Source organism: Dermochelys coriacea, chromosome 3 (genome assembly GCF_009764565.3).
Source record: "Dermochelys coriacea isolate rDerCor1 chromosome 3, rDerCor1.pri.v4, whole genome shotgun sequence".
Classification (NCBI taxonomy): domain Eukaryota; kingdom Metazoa; phylum Chordata; order Testudines; family Dermochelyidae; genus Dermochelys; species Dermochelys coriacea.
Window position 1 is genome coordinate 205,405,524 of NC_050070.1, and position 16,084 is coordinate 205,421,607.

Consider the following 16,084-nt stretch of genomic DNA (forward strand, 5'->3'; position numbering starts at 1 on the left):
AAAATCTGTATAGTATAGGGTAAAAGTACACAGAAGACCAGATTTCACTGTGGAGACCCAGATTTCATGGTCTGTGATGTGTTTTTCGTGGTGTGAATTTGGTAGGGCCTAGCGTCCTCAAGACCCTTTGGGGAAAAGGCCTCCATCCCCTGTGGTCAGTAAACGGGGCTTTGTCACTAATGGGCACAGCCTAGCCCCAGCCCACTGTCTACGATCCACTCTCTGGGAATAGAGTAGCCGGAGCGCACTGAGCTCTGGTCTTGCCCTCTCTGCCGGGGAATGCGCGGGGGCCGGCCAGGAGCCATTACGATAGCACTCTCTGCTGGAGAGGGAACCCCCTCTTACTGCAGGGAAATTTTATAGCTGCTGCTGCTGGCTCCTTTGCAGTTGCAAGTTACCCACGCAGCACACTGGGCAGACACTTGCCCAGATCCTTTTGAATCTGGGAAGACGATCAGCGATTGGCAACTCAGGGCTTTTTCTATGCAAACTGTAGAAGTTAAGCTGATGCAAACTTCTGTATAGACACTCCTATTTCTGTCTGAGTGGCTGGTTTAGATTTAGTTTAAGTTGATCAGGAACAGGTTTAAGATAAATCAATATAAACTACTCCTGATCTGAAATCAGTGTCTCCACACAGGCTTTTGAACCACTGTAACGAAACGAAATCAGTTTAAAAATGACAGGTTAAACTGATGCAATTTCCCCACGTAGGCAAGGCCTTAAAGGGCTGGGTATGGGGGAAAAAACAAGACATAGGAATAAAAGGCAGACCAAGAAAACAGCAGGGGATGACACCTTTTCCTGTCCTTAGGATAGCATATGTGCTGACGAACAATTTAGATTCCTAAAGTGAGAGGACATACAGCTGTGTTGTCTCATGGGTAGAGCACTGGATCAGGATGCAAGAGACCTGCTTTGTATCTTGGCTCTTCCTCTGGCCTGCTGGGTGCGTTGCCCTTTGGTGAGAGAGTCTCAGCATGGCACCCTGCTGCCATAGAAAGAGGAAGTGAAGTGCCAGGAACAGGTATGCATAAACCCTTTGTGCCTTTGCAAATAACATCCTTTGTTTTCAATTTGTGGCCGAGGCTGACGATAGGAATCTGGGTCTCTGGGTCAAATGTTTATGCCTTGATCCACTTGCAGAACTTAGGCCCAGATCCTCAAAGGTGCATAACTCCCATTGCAATCAGAAGTCAGCGCAAGGGTCTTAACTGACTCAAAAGAGGCAAGACATGACAGGTTTCGATTCCAGCCCTGGTGTGGGTACTGCTGACAGAAAAGTACATAAAAGGTTTCTACAAGGAAGAGGGAGAAAAATTGTTCTCCTTAACTTCGAGGATGGGACAAGAAGCAATGAGCTTAAATTGCAGCACGGGCGGTTTAGGTTGGACATTAGGAAAAACTTTCTTTTGGGGTAGATAAGCACTGGAATAAATGCCTCAGGAGGATGTGGAATCTCCATTATTGGAGATTTTTAAGAGCAGGTTAGATAAACACCTCTCAGGATGGTCTAGATAATACTTAGCCCTGCCATGAGTGCAGGGGACTGGACTAGATGATCTCTCGAGGTCCTCTTGTGTCTCTTGAGCCCATGCCTTGCTGTCACAGATCCGTTCACCATTTCACCAAGCCAAACAATGATAAGAGAGAAACACAGTGCTGCCCCCTGGACGCCTGCTCGTTTGAGTATTCTTCTTCCTTGAAGGCCAGTGGGATCCTTGAGGAGTGTCAGCGCTGTGCTAAAGTCTGCCTCGTGGTGGAACAATACGACAAACAGAACTTGAAGTGAAGCAGTCTCCTTCCCTGTGCAACGGCAGTGCACTCTACTCAGATTTGTTATAGGAAAATGGCTTGTGGTGAGTGAAAGGTTATTTTTCTCCCTTTCACAATGCTGGTAAGGAAGCAAACGTCCCTGGTTGTTGAGTTACACAAGCTGTGTGAGACTTCTCTGTTGTATATGTTTTATGGGAACGTTGTCAAGGCTGGTAAAACTCCGGGCCAGATTTTGCCCGGGCCCCAGCTCTAGGAGTCATGTGGTGACTTCAAAATCTCAGCTTTCATTTAGAAAATTAACTTTGAGCCCTCATGGTTGTGACAAGAACTCCCCTATCACTAAAGTACCTCTGAATTTTTAACATGTGTCTTTTTACCACAACTCTGTGAAGCAGGGCAGTGCTATTATCCCTATTGTACATATGAGGAATGGAGATGCAAAGAGACCATATGATAAATCTGTGACAGCAAGGACTGGATCCAAGATCATTGGTTTCCTAGGCTAGTTCCCTATCCACTGGACCACCCTTCCTCCTTGTTCGGTATGATAAGTCGGTATTTAGGGCCTGATCCAGCAGCCATTAGGGTTACCAGTTTTGGTTGATGTGTTCCTGGAGGTTTCTTCATGTGACAATCCTGGAGGGTTGGCAACCCTAGCAGCCATTGCTGTCAATAGGAGGCTTCCCATCATTACAGTGAGAGTTAGAACAAAACTGGGACCATGCAAGCTGTGTGACAGGCTGCCGATTGCCACAGTGCGCTCAGGGTGGAGCCGTCATGAACCCTGAATAGCTGAGATGATGCTGAATGCAACTTGTTTTGGCCCATGCTGAGCACACTACCCACCTGCCAGCTCACTGGGACACTCCCAAGTGTGTTCCAATACACCTGCCATTTCATAACACAGACAATCCCTCAAGGAGGAGAAGAGCCCTCCACCTTTTCTTCTTCCTTCCCCTTTCCTGACAGGGTTTGCTCTGCTGCTGCTGGGCACTCGCCCTTACAGGAGTGACGTGGCTTGGTGTGGAGGTACATCAGCAGGTTCTTTCCCTGGGTGTCTAAAAGAGCAGTGGCATTTCCCATCTCCCTCTTTTGTCTTCCTTTCTTAGGTCTTGGCTAAATGTGAGTTATCCTGGAATAGTCCAGAGCCCTGAGTTCAATTTCCAGCTCTGTTGCTGATCTGCTGCATGACCTTGAGCAAGTTTCTTCCCCTTCATTTCCCCTCCCACCTTTTATCTGTCTTGTCCATTTCGATTGTAAGCTCTTTGGTACAGGGCTCACTATGTCAGGCCCTGATCTAAGCTGAGCCCTCCAGGCTTAATTTTAATACTAACAAGTTACAGCAAGGCTTAGACACAGGTAACTCCAAATATTACAAGGGGAGACGATGTTGATTTTCCTCTGTGTTATGAAAAGGAGGTGAAAAAAAGTTAAAAAAAAAAAAAAAAGAAAGACGAGAAAGGAAGCACCAACAAATAATTAAAAAAGAACCTGTAATCTCCTTCTCTTGGTGGTCTTGGTATGAATTTCAGCCCCACAGCGCATCCATTATGCTGCTTCCACGATCATCTTTGATGCTTGTTGTTTTTAACCTTGTTATGTACACGCATGTGTTTGGGGGCCTGATTCCCTGCTGCCCTGCCCACTGTATAGTCATCCACATTTCATAGACTCATAGACTTTAAGGCCAAAAGGAACTATCGTGATCATCTAGTCTGACCTCCTGCATATCACAAACCACAGAACCAGCGTGACCATATTTCTCAAAGGGAAAACAGGACACCATGCAGGGCTGACATGAACCCTCCCCACTACCTGGCCCCAGCTGCTCGTCTGAGGGGGAGGAAAGTAACATTAAGGGAAAAAAGTAACAGTTCCATCAAGGTTTCCACTAGAATGGGTTGAAATTTGTCAAACATATTATTTTGGGGTTGAAGAGTGGGGATTTTTTCCAAAATGAACTTTTTCACAAAAACTTGTTGACATTTTTTGTTTTTCATTTTTTTCTACTGAACGTTTTGAGAGAAAACATTATTGACATGGTCATCACAATTTTGATAATGCTTTTAATAAAAAAAATGGTGTAGGTAAAAATTCACAAAAAATTCCAAAATGATGGAAACGAAAACAACTTCTTTTTTTTCAAAATTAGTTTTTCATTTTTCTACTATCTCTAATTTATGCATGTCTTAATGAATAACTGGGTATATTATCATCAGTGTGCTCCCTTCCCCCTTCCTTGTCTGTTTATGGCCTTTGCTTGTTGTGTCTTCTTAAGTCTAGTTTATCTACTCTTCAAACCTGGCACTGTGATGTTGTTTGCTCTCTTTAGCCTCTAGAAAAAATTTATTTCACTCGATACAGGCACTTATACTATGCTCATCTCTGTAGAATCTGAGCACCTTCCAGTCGTACATGAAGCCACGTGACTAAACTCTGTCACATGTAGTTTGTTCTTTCTCTCAGCCTTTTTTCTGGAAGAGAGTTGCATGTGCGGTGCAATGTTTTGTTTTGGTAAGGTTTTATTTTTGTTTTAAATATTCACACTGCGCTGTGCTGATGTTGGAGAAGGCAGGTTGAAGGAATGTACCCGTCACTTGGAGTGGAAAATGGTGAGGTTTATGATAGTCCTTACGTCCTGGGGGTGTTCATTTGACAGTCTTGGACCAGTGCCCAGAAAAGCTCTGTCTTCTACACAGATGAGCTTTACCTTTGTGGTAGAAGAATATTGCCTGCTTATACATATAACAATTATAAGAAGAAGAAACTGAGCAAAAGAACAAGAAGAACGTAACATTCTCCTCAGCTGAAATCTGAGCTGCATTTTTCCAGACAGTAGTCCAGCACAAGTGGTAGCAATACTAACTTCCCCATGTTTCCCGGCTAAAGTTCCTTAATGCTGACATGAAGGAGCACCCTTAAAGAGTGAGAAGATAGTTCAGTCTCCACAACCATTCACTCCTTGGCCTTTCTACTGAGAATGCCAACAAAGCTGCCAGCTAGTCCAAATACCCTGGTTCGTTTTGGTGATATGGACCCACTGGGAACTGGACTGAGACCACTAAACTCATTTCACAGAAGCCACTGAACGACCCATCAGTTGCATCAACAATTTTAGCTTGGATTTGACAGGTGACCTAGTGGTGAAAGTCTCTATAACTCCCTGAGAAGTGCAAATCTTGGATCACCAAGAGTACCTACTGCCCCCTAGAGGTTACTCCCTGGGAGTAACTATAATAAAAACTAAATCGGGCACAGGCGTGAAAGGAAGAAAGGAGAAGAGGAGGTATACATCTAAGAATATATGAAGAATAGTGTTTGCCCCTATCCTGGCCTATGCCTTCTATGTTGTTTTTTCATGTGCTGTGCTCCAGAAGACAAAAATAGCAGCTTTTCTCCCAAAAGAGTAACCTCCACTGAGATTTCTCTCCCTTTTGCTTCATTCATGCTGACAGCTGAGTTCAAAGCCTGCTCCACCCAGATACTCAATTATCAGGGGGAGAGAAGAGGGAATTCTCTTCTGTCTCTGATAAAGAAGTGCATCCGTCTATTTAATAGAACATCAGGACTAATATGCTATTAAGCAACTGACTTGAAGGCCCCCTAGATATAGGTTAGTAACACGGAACTCTCTTTTTCATAAGCTCCCCTTCAAACCTGCTCTGCTGCTTCCCAGGAACCCTGCCAAAATTTCAGGTTGAATTGAATCTTTCTGTGAGCGGCAGAGTGGAGCAGGCCCAAGAGGGGTGACCTGAGATGAGCTTGATGTAACTGACACAACTTCTTTTTCTTCATTTCATTATGTCCCTCCCTCTATCTGATCATTAGGCAGTTCCGATGTTTTGCAGAGTCTGTGTTTTTTCCTGCTCTGGTTCGTGCTGGCTGACCCTATAGCTCCAGCTGAGGGGAAGATGTGTAGAAATACCAGGGTTGTGTGAATTAATATAGCATTGAGAAGGGTTGGAGGCCAGTGCTTTGGTTCTGTCAGGAACACGAGTCCCATGTGAAAGTCAGTGGGACTCATGCTCTTAAATTACTTAGGCTATCTTGAAAATGCCAGCCGCTTTTCCTAATATAAAATACCTGCAGAGTAGGGCTCAAGAGCCACCCTACAATAATAAAATGGTGTGCATAAACAATGGAGGTGGGAAAACGATTTTTGTGAGGAAACTTATGGTAAAATGTTCACGGAGTTTCCAGACACTGAATAATTATGTTTAAACTTATGAAAAATATCTCAATGCCACCCTCTTAAATGTTGTCTGTTTGACATATCTCAAAGCTGTGTGTGAGCCGGAAGCCAAAAGTTGCTTTCTGTGATCACGTATGTCATTCTGGGGATTGTACTAGAGCATATTAGTCGGTTTCACACTGGGACATGTGAAATAATTTGGAGATTTCTTTTCACCTACTCCACCAGTCTATGGTGATTGCACAGGACATGTTCATGCAGAAGAGAAAATTGCTTATGATCCTAAACCCTTTCCTTTTAGGTTTCAGAGTAGCAACCGTGTTAGTCTGTATCTGCAAGAAGAAAAGGAGTACTTGTGGCACCTTAGAGACTAACAAATTTATTTGAGCATAAGCTTTCGTGAGCTACATTCGATGAAGTCAGCTGTAACTCACAAAAGCTTATGCTCAAATAAATTTTTTAGACTCTAAGGTGCCCCAAGTACTCCTTTTCTTTTAATGACCACGACTAAGATTTTCCCATGGATACAGGTCACATAACTAGGTTATCACCAGACTGTCAGTGCTGTGGAGGTGGGAAAGAATGAGAGAAGAAATTGTTTTCTGTGCCCATATGTGTGATTTGGGGATGTGTGCACTCACTATGCCTCAATCCCCCGCATCTGTAACATGAGGATAATAATTCTCCCTTTGTCTAATTGGACTGTAAACTCTTTGAGACAGGAGCTCTTCTTACAGTGGATTGGTACAATGCCCGGATTTCAGTTATAGCTTTTAGGTGCTGGGTATTAATAACAAAGAGAGAGGAGTGGAAAGATTCAGGCCACTTCAGCTCTTTGAGACCCTGATTCACAGCCCACTAAAGCCACTGGAAAACTGTAAAGCTTGTCTACACTGGCATTCTTCTCAAAATCCTCCACCATTGCATTACCTGTGATGTAGCAACCCCCGGTGGTGGTATTGGCTTGAGTGGTAGTGGAGTCTGGCGATCAGGTTTATCACCAGAGCAGAGTGGTTAAAATGCCAGCAGTTTATGCTAGTGCTCCTGCTCTTGTGACCGCTGGGGGAGCTGTGCTGGGGGGAGATTTGAAGCAATATGCTCAAACAGACAAAGCCTGAGTGTTTGGTTAGAGATCTCTGTACTGGCTGTTCAAATAAGGTATCAGGGGTGTAGGCTCAGTTTATTTGGCTGCAGAGTATAATCTTGTTAAAGCATGATAACCTGCTCTAAGACTAAATAACAAATATTTGCATTTATTGGGCACCTCCCAAGTGCGAAGCTTAGCATGCTTAATACACACGGCTGAAGCTGAGCAACGCTACCTTTACAAGGTAGGAAAGTCTTGCCATGCCCATTACAGAGATGGGCAGACTGCAGGACAGAGCAGTTAGATGACACATGGCCAAGGCCCCACAGGAAGTGAATCACAAAAGCGGGGCCAGAACCAGCTCTCTAGTCCCAGCCCAGGGATTTAGTTACAGGACCTGTTGGTGGCCTGTCTGTTTGGGTATGTCTACACTGCACCCTAAATCTGGCCAGGCTCCCTCTCCGGTTTGAACCCAGGCCCCCTCTCTGTCCCTGCACAAATCAGTCTCACTCAGGTCAGCAAGCACAAAGGACCCAGCCCCTAGGACCTTGCAAGGGGGGTGGGTCAGAGCCTGAGTTCAGCTGGGATGTGGGTCCAAGTCCTGTCATTTTGCAGTGTGGACACACTTCGGGCCAGGGACCTGAGTCTCAAGGTCAGTGTAGCACAGTATGGATGTATTAGCACCTGGGTGAGAGCCAGGTCCAGCAATGATAAGCCCAGGTTTCCCATGCACTGTGGACACTTAAGCAGAGGCTTGGAAAGGCTACGCCGGGGCCTGGGATCTGGGTGGACAGTGGAGTGGAGACACTAAAAGGGGCCGAGTACCTGACTCCAGGACTGACTGCAGCTGGGGGGGGCTCATCGCTTCTGATGGGCTTGGAGGAGCCCACCGGCCCCCTTTCACCGGGTAGCTCCCTGGGGAGAGCGGGCAGAGGGAACCCCAGGGGTTTGGACGGCTCTCAGGTGACCAGCGAGCAAGTGTGAAAAATTGGGACCCTTTTTTTTCGGGCCGGGGGGGGGGGGGGTACATAAGACAAAGCCGGTAACATCGGCATGGCCCCGGTACCATTGGGACCTCTGGTCACCCTGGGCCGCCCCCTCCAGGGGAGAGGCTGGCTGGGCTGGGGTGCGCGGAGCAGCCCACGCCTGGCTGTGTGGGGCGGGGGTGCTGTAGGGGGGACCCCCCCTCCCCACTCCTCCACCCCAGTGCCCGGGGACCAGCCAGGAGGGGCGCCCCCGGGGGCCGGGCTGGGCGGCCCGAGGCTGCTCCCCGCGGAGCCCCGGGCTGGGGGGGGGGAGAGGGGGGCGCGGCGAAGGCACTCGGGGCGGATCGGAAAGCGTCGGGTGGCTCCTGTCCGCCTCCCCCTCCCCTGCCCGCGCCGTGTGTGTCTCCCTCCTCCGCCCCTCGCCGGGGCTGGCTGAGCGGGCGGCTGCACACGGGCTGGGGGCTCGACTCCGGCTGCCGCTGCCATCGGCTCCCCATCCATGGCACCGCCCGCCGCCGCCGCCGCCGCCGCTCCAGCCCGGCGCGCCATGGAGTAGGGGCCAGGCAGCCCCCTGCGCTGCACGGACCGGGGTCCCCCCCCCCTCCTTGGAGCTCCGCGCCCCCCCTCCTTGGAGCTCCGCGCCCCCCCCCCCGCCCCAGCCCGCAGCCCCCCGTCCTCTCCTTGCGCCTGGGCCGCTTCGCCAGCCGGGGGGGGAGCCCATGGAGGCGGTGGCGGGGAAGGAGAAGCGGCGGCAGCCAGCCCCGGCGGCGGCTCGGTTCCCCCGGCCGGAGATGCTGCCGCTGCCGCTGCCGCTGCCGCCCGGGAGCCGGCACAGGAGCCAGGCTCGCCGGAGACGAAGGGAGCTGCTGCTGGCTCAGCTCTGCCTCGTGGGCTCGCTCACGCTGCTCCTGGCTTCCCTCTCCAGCTGGGCTGGGCAATCCGGTGAGTCCCCAGCCCCTGGCACGGATCGTGTCTCGGGGCGGGGGGGGGATTACTGGGGCAGGGAATGGAGTTTATTCTAGGGTTTCTGCCTCCCTGCGGGGGAAGGAGGGGCTCTCCGGGTGTGTTATTTCAATTGCAGGTATCCCAAGAGAAGGTTCCTAATCCGTGGCTGTTCAAGTATTCAGTCCAACCCATTTTCGCTTGCTCTGGTGTGCCTGGATATGTGTTAGATCTGTAGCTGTGCAATCAGCACTGGTCGGGCTCTTGGGGATCTCCAAGAAGCCACTGTCACCTCCTGGAGTCCAAGAGATTAGAGACCAGCTCCTACAGCTTGAGTTGTATCTAATATCGAAAGAGATTCACTAATCAAGGTCATTTACTGGCAGGTGTGCTGCTAAAGTGACCTCTATCATGACACCCATGAAAGAAAGTGAGGAAAAGTTGTAGTAGCTGGTCTCACTCCATAAATATGTTTATATGTAACAGTCTGTCTCCGGCACTTACCTCCACCTCTGTAGCTGTGCACATAACCACTTGGGTTTCCTATAGCGTAGTGAAAAGATGGATAATATCCTTCACATTCCTCTACATAGAATATAACTTCACCTTGTGCTATATGCATTAACACTACTCACTTGCTGTGAATGTAACAATGACTAATGTAAGGCGACTTTTTGGCATGGCTCCTCAGACATTGCTTTCAGTTCCTCCAGTTTTGATTAGTATTAGTGAGATCCCATCACTTGTGCTTATGTTGCTGTGGGAATCTTCACATTTTGCTTTGTATGTGACTTTTTCAAATCTGGTTTTGGATTTCTCCAGTCCTCAATGAGATTGACCATCCACTTGAAGCTCAGTGCCTGTTCAATTTCCACAGCCTCAGATCTGAGCACCAACACAATCCCACTCCTCATGCTTCCCACTCCTGGGCTTTTCCTGAGATGACATAACCAATCATGGAAAAATGGGGTAGTCAAATGTGCAGAGGAAACTACCTGGACTGAGATCACTGTACTCATTTCGCTTGTGATCTAAGCAGGCTAAAACCCAGGTCTCCAGAAGAACTGTGAATTCAACCACTCTACCACTTAGTCTTTTAAATTCCATAATTGGTGAATACATATTGACTACATTAAGAAGAAAATTAGTGCTCTTTAAAAATAACATCCTCTCTAGTACAGCATAAGGTTATAATTGCATACATCATGTTTAAGGTGCTTTAAAAATACCTATTAAGAGACAAATCTAAAACGTTGTTAGATTGTCATTTAAAATGAATGTTCATACTTTTTGCTTTTGGTGAGCTTCATTTGATTTGAACAGCCTTTGCTTTAATGACAAGGTGAAGGTGCAATGTAAAGTATTCAGTTGTCAACCTGACTTCTCTATTAGTTTATTTTAAAATGTGATCTTCTCCATATGTTTTATTAGTTCCATGGGTTCATTTGTCAACATTGATTGCCACATGGGGACATTGTGAATGTTACATCTTTGCACTGATGTGACAGGAGATAAACTTTCTAAATGCATTTGCATGAGTTGCTGATATAATTGTGTTCAGTTGAGCTACAACTGTATAATTCTAGCTGAAAAGGTATTCAGTCAGACTTATTTAATCCTTTCTGTGCAGTTGGTCTTAATGAGGTGAAAGTCTGTTTACTCACCTTTAGATAAAAGAAATTCCATGTCAATTCATATGTTGTTTATTACGATTGCAGTTCATGCAGTCATGTTCAGTGAGTTATAGAGTAACACTGTATACTTTTTTCAAGGGAGATAATGAAAGGGGAGATAATGGGTGGAAGATAATGAAATATTTGGCTTTTGGAGAGTGAAATAGATGGCACTGCAGTGAGTGGCTTTTGAAACCTTCAGGAAAGCTGGGGCAATTATGATCCTATGCTAGAGGATTTGTTAGAAACTTGAAGCAGCTCAGTGTGCCATTTTGTATTGAAATGATTTCTGGAGGAATGACATTCGATTTCAGCTGTTCATTGACCATCTCCTGGTTCATTTTTTCAACAAGCTATAAAATGACTGAAGTGTGAAAATACCACACAATATTCTTATCAAGCTATAACACGTGATTAATATTTGCATTTAAAATATGTCTGTGTAAGCAAAAACTGTGCAAGGCATTATTTCTTAAAGTGCAATACAATGGCTTAAATTTAGTCCTATGGAAACATTAATGTTCATAGTGTTTAACTGTATAAAGTAAAGAACTAGGTAGTTTGTGGTATTTAGGAAAGGTAGTAAACACCCTAAATAATGGTTGAATGCAGTACTTTATTTATTATGTGTACAGCCATGTTTTGAAGGATTGTTGTAATTTTAGACTTAATGCCCCTAAACTATTTAGATGTTTCTTTGCTCTTGTTGTTTTTTAAATAGTGCTATTTCTTCTTAAACATGTTCATTGCTTTCTACCTTGAGAGATCAATATAGGATCAGAAAAGACAGAAAACATCTTCAATATAAATACATGCAGATATCTTTCACTTTTATAAATGACTTTCTTACAGAAAAATCCCAGAGTTCTCCTTTGCTTTGAGAGCTTTGCCATTGACTTCAAAGTAACCAGGATTTCACCCTCTCTATATATCAACTGCATAACCTAACACCACTGAAATGCAGCCACCTCTGAGATGGAACATAGCAGCTGCTTAATATTGCACAGAATTACTACACAGCAGTTATTAGATCATATGGAAAAGGGGAATACCAAGTCCATTTTAAAGTGCAAATGTGGGGCAAAATTCTCTTTGATCTGTAGTGTGGATTTCTGTTGCGTATTTTGCACTCGTTGAATGCACTGTTTTCCCACTGTTGTCAAAGGGAACTCCATATGTGGAACAAAGGCAGAACATGTCGTAGAGATCTGTACTGAGATAAGAGAGAAGTATGACCATATTTTGTTTAAATTGTTCAGAATGTTCTGCACCGGATACTAATAAATTTTGTCACCGCTGACCCTGTTTTTGTCTTCATTCAGTTTTGGTGAGTGTCTAGCTGCATCTTTAGTCAGTGTTACTTGAAAATTTGATCCGAGAGATGAGAAATATCATTGAATGTCACACATGTATCACCATATATCCATCAGCAAGGTGGGAAGATGGAGCTGGGGGCAGGTACCCTGTGCATTCAGGTGGGATTTTCAAAAGCTCTCAAGTGACTGAGGAACACAAATCCCATTGACTTTCCAATGGGACTTATGCCCCAATTCACTTAGCTACTGTTGAAAATTCCACCGACTGATAATAGCCTGTATGTTTTAGCTTGGTTGTATGTGGTGGAATTTCTACCCCGTTATATTTTAATGATTTTTTTAATCTGTGCAAAAGTTGTTCAATTATTTGGAAAATGGGACCAGACGCAAGCAATGGGCCTACTCAGTGTGAGTAAGATGATTTCAGCCTAGCCCTATGGTGTTTATAGTGTCTGTTTAAATATAAAGTTAATGTAAGGTTTTAAAATAAGGACAGAGGCCCTAGCTCAGTGAAGTCTTTGAGCAGCTGTGTCTGACTTTAAACACATTAGTCTCAATGACTTCACTGGGATTATTCCATGTGCTTAAAGTTACGCAAGTGCTTAAGTACCCAGCTGCCCTGGAGTTGAAATGGAAACATGGAAGCAGTCTCAGTTCTCATAGTGCCTTCTAGATCCAAGTATGACAATATTAAAACAACACGGTGTTTGAATCACCTAAGCCCTATTTAATACATGTTCAATTTTCCCCTTGCTTTACATTTTCTCCTTTGATCTCTTCCGCTTTTCTCAGTTTTCCTAGCCGTTCTTTTCACCCACCTTTCCCCTGAGACTTCAGCAGCGCTGTAGCCTGAGACATCACTGTGGGACTCTTTGCCAGGGAGAGCTGGCAGAACTGACAGAGAGCTCACAGGGCTGTGTAGATCAGCCTGACAGTACAAGGTTTTTACAACACCCACGAAGCCCAATAAAATGTGAAATGGGTCTCTGTCCCTCACACTTCCCCACTACAAATGTAAATATTCACTGTTCATTTCTAAGGTTTGGACTGAGTCTGGTTTCTTTCTGCATGTTTGCATAGAAGTATTTCTGTCTACCTAGAAGAGTCTTAGGAAGATAGGCTAGTGAATAGCTGAGGATTGCAAGCTGTCCCTAGGAAAGGAGTTGGGAAGATCGGTAACCAAGGGTAACTATCTTTACTGTCTGTGGCCTATTGGCTAGAGGACTGAACTGGGACTCAGGGGATCTGAATTCTATTGCTGGTGTTGCCACTCATCTGCATCGTGACCTTGGGCAAGTCACATTCCCTCTCTGTGCCTGTTTCCCCACCTGTAAAATGGGGAAATGATACTGACCTCCTTTGTAAAGTACTTTGAGATCAAGTGATGAAAAATATTATATAAAAGTTAGGTATTATTGATGTATGATGGCAAGAACCACAATGTATGAATTAAAAAAGGTGTACCCAACACTTGTGGCTATATTTTCTTACTAGGGCTTACAAGTATTGTATAAAGTGTGTTCCCGTGCATCATATTCTCCCCTAGGCAGTTGCATGGAACTTCCAAAATGCATTCCATGCAAATGGATGGGAATCCAAAGTCGCAACATGCATTTTCTGTGCCCAGAAATAAATGTTTAGCTGGGGCTCCTGGCTCCCCACTCAGGCTGGTGTTAAATCAGGAGTCAGTGGAGTCACACCGGTGTAATGGAGATCAGACCCACGTCTGTGGTGCTGGAGCGTAACTGAGTGCACCCAGGATCTGCTCTGCACTGTGCAGTGGACTGGAGATTAGGGAGAATTTTAGAAGTGTCTCATTACCTGTAGCAACATTTATTTTTTCTAAGACTCCCCTGGAGAGGGAGGCAAATCACAGGTTCCAAAATCCTGCACTTGGGATTTTTTCCCCTTTCTCATCAGCCTGACTCTTAAGCATGTTTGACGGGAGAGGCGAGGAGTGTGACACCCTCTCTCAGATTGTGATGATTCCAGTGTTTTGGGGCAGGTTTCTGAGTCCTGACTGCTGGGTACTGGCCTCATGTACAGGAGAAAAGGGGGAAAACTCAACTCCCAGGATTGTTTTAATTGCCTGTGGTTTTGGAACAGCAGTTAGGAAATGCTGGGCCCAGTTCTGCAGCCCGTACTCGTGAGCAGGCTCAATGAAGCAAACAGAGCCACTCACATGATTAAGGGCTGCAGGACAGGGCCTCTTGGGAGTTTTGCTCTAACTTGAGCCATGTTGAGAGTTCAAAACAAACTCTGAGTCAAGGCCAAGCTGGCAAGCTTTGTCAGGTTTCGTGCCTTGTTATGAATCCAAAAGAGGCTGCTTTTACAGAAAGGATAGTTGAGTTCCACTGCCTTTTTGACCATCGTGGGCCAGTGAAGGGCTCTGAGCCTGATTATTTATTATTAATTATGATTAATCATGTTTATTATGATTGTATATAAGAGCCAGCCAAGAGTGAGGCCCCATTGTACTGGGCAGTGTGCAAACACAAAGTCCCTGTCTCAGAGAGGTTACTGTGTACGTGATTTACAATCTGATGCTTGGTTACTTGGTTCCTGCACTTGGGTAGGGTTAGAGGAGAAAGGTGGCCAAATTACTGTATGCCATTTGCACTCCCTTTATTCTGGGCCCATGCCCATACCAGGCCCAGGGTGTAAGTTAGAACAACTTCAGGGCTGATCTAAATTGCACTCTGTTTCCCATGGCCAGAGACAACCCGTGCTTGCCGATAGTGGTGGTGGTGGGGGAGTGTGTGTGTGGGGGGTCCGAGTGAGGGCAGCTGGCTTCAGCAGTGTGACTGAGCATGCTCAGTCTATGTGAGCATGATCAGTACAAGCCAAGCAGCAAATCTAGGGGGAGGCATGTGACCCCGCATGTCACCCACACACATCACACTCTGTCCATGGCCCACTATGGGACATACGAAGCAGAGAATAGCTGTAGCAAAGTGCACTCCGGCCACGTCCCTGACATGTCTCTGATCCCTCCTCCACAATTGGGTGGGCAGTAGGGAGCAAGGGCTGTGTCTTTATGCCAGCACTCTGCTGGCTAGGGAGGCTCCAGTCTTCCTCTTCCTTTAAGGCCCCTTTATTGTTGCTGGAGCAGCATAAATGGGCCTTTACAATACTGGGAGTTAGACTCGCATTTCTTAGCCTGAAATTAGGCAGAACTCTAACGTGTCAGCTGAACATTTGGGTTAATTCAAACCAAGAAACTCAAAGCAAATTTAAAGGAACATACAATGAAACCAAAAAGCATTCATCCTCCACACCTCTGGAATGAAACTGCAGTTGCACGTGACTCTGACCCTAACCCTGAAGTGTTACTGTAGTCAGTGGACTCCAGGGTATGGGAATATATTGTCAGAAACCAGGGCAGGCATCAGGTCAGAGCCTATGTGACCTTTTCTGCAGGGAGCTTGTTAAGCCTTGTGAGAAATTATTTGTTCGTTTATTTAGTGCTTGTGCAAGGTCCTGGGCTGACAGCCCTGGAGAATGAAGTCCTCTGTTTAGCCATAGGACAGCATAGGCAGAAGCAGTGCTCACCAACTGCTCTGCTTTGCCGCTGTGCCTTCACCATGACTTTAGGCCCCCTTTTAGCAATGCACATAATCTTGTGCTTAAGTTCCTTTGACTTTGATGGATAACACCATATTGTTGTGTCCTTGTCTGTCCCAAGTCTCTCTAAGTGACTTTGATGGAATTGAAGCATATCTTTAAATTTAGGAAAAAGAAAAGGAGTACTTGTGGCACCTTAGAGACTAACAAATTTATTAGAGCATAAGCTTTCGTGAGCTACAGCTCACTTCATCGGATGCATTTGGTGGAAAAAACAGAGGAGAGATTTATATACACACACACAGAGAACATGAAACAATGGGTTTATCATACACACTGTTAGGAGAGTGATCACTTAAGATAAGCCATCACCAGCAGCGGGGGGGGGGGGGGGGGGGGGGGGGGGGGGGAAGGAGGAAAACCTTTCATGGTGACAAGCAAGGTAGGTTAATTCCAGCAGTTAACAAGAATATCAGAGGAAGGGGGGGGGAATACCATGGGGAAATAGTTTAATGTCCTTAAGTGCCATCCTGAATAAGGGCCTTAAA

General features: G+C 45.9%; 1 protein-coding gene across 2 annotated transcripts in view; it reads left to right on the top strand.

The window, feature by feature from the left end:
• Positions 1–8,461: 8,461 nt before the first annotated feature.
• The window catches only part of SLC24A3 (solute carrier family 24 member 3), a 343,630-nt gene continuing 336,007 nt past the window's right edge, over positions 8,462–16,084 (top strand). The window contains exon 1 of one of the 2 annotated variants that reach the window (XM_038397467.2): positions 8,462–8,983. In XM_038397467.2, coding sequence (XP_038253395.2) covers positions 8,761–8,983 — 223 coding nt within the window. In that variant the 5' untranslated portion in view covers positions 8,462–8,760. The remainder of the gene's footprint in view (positions 8,984–16,084) is intronic. The other variant, XM_038397466.2, reaches the window with a different exon arrangement.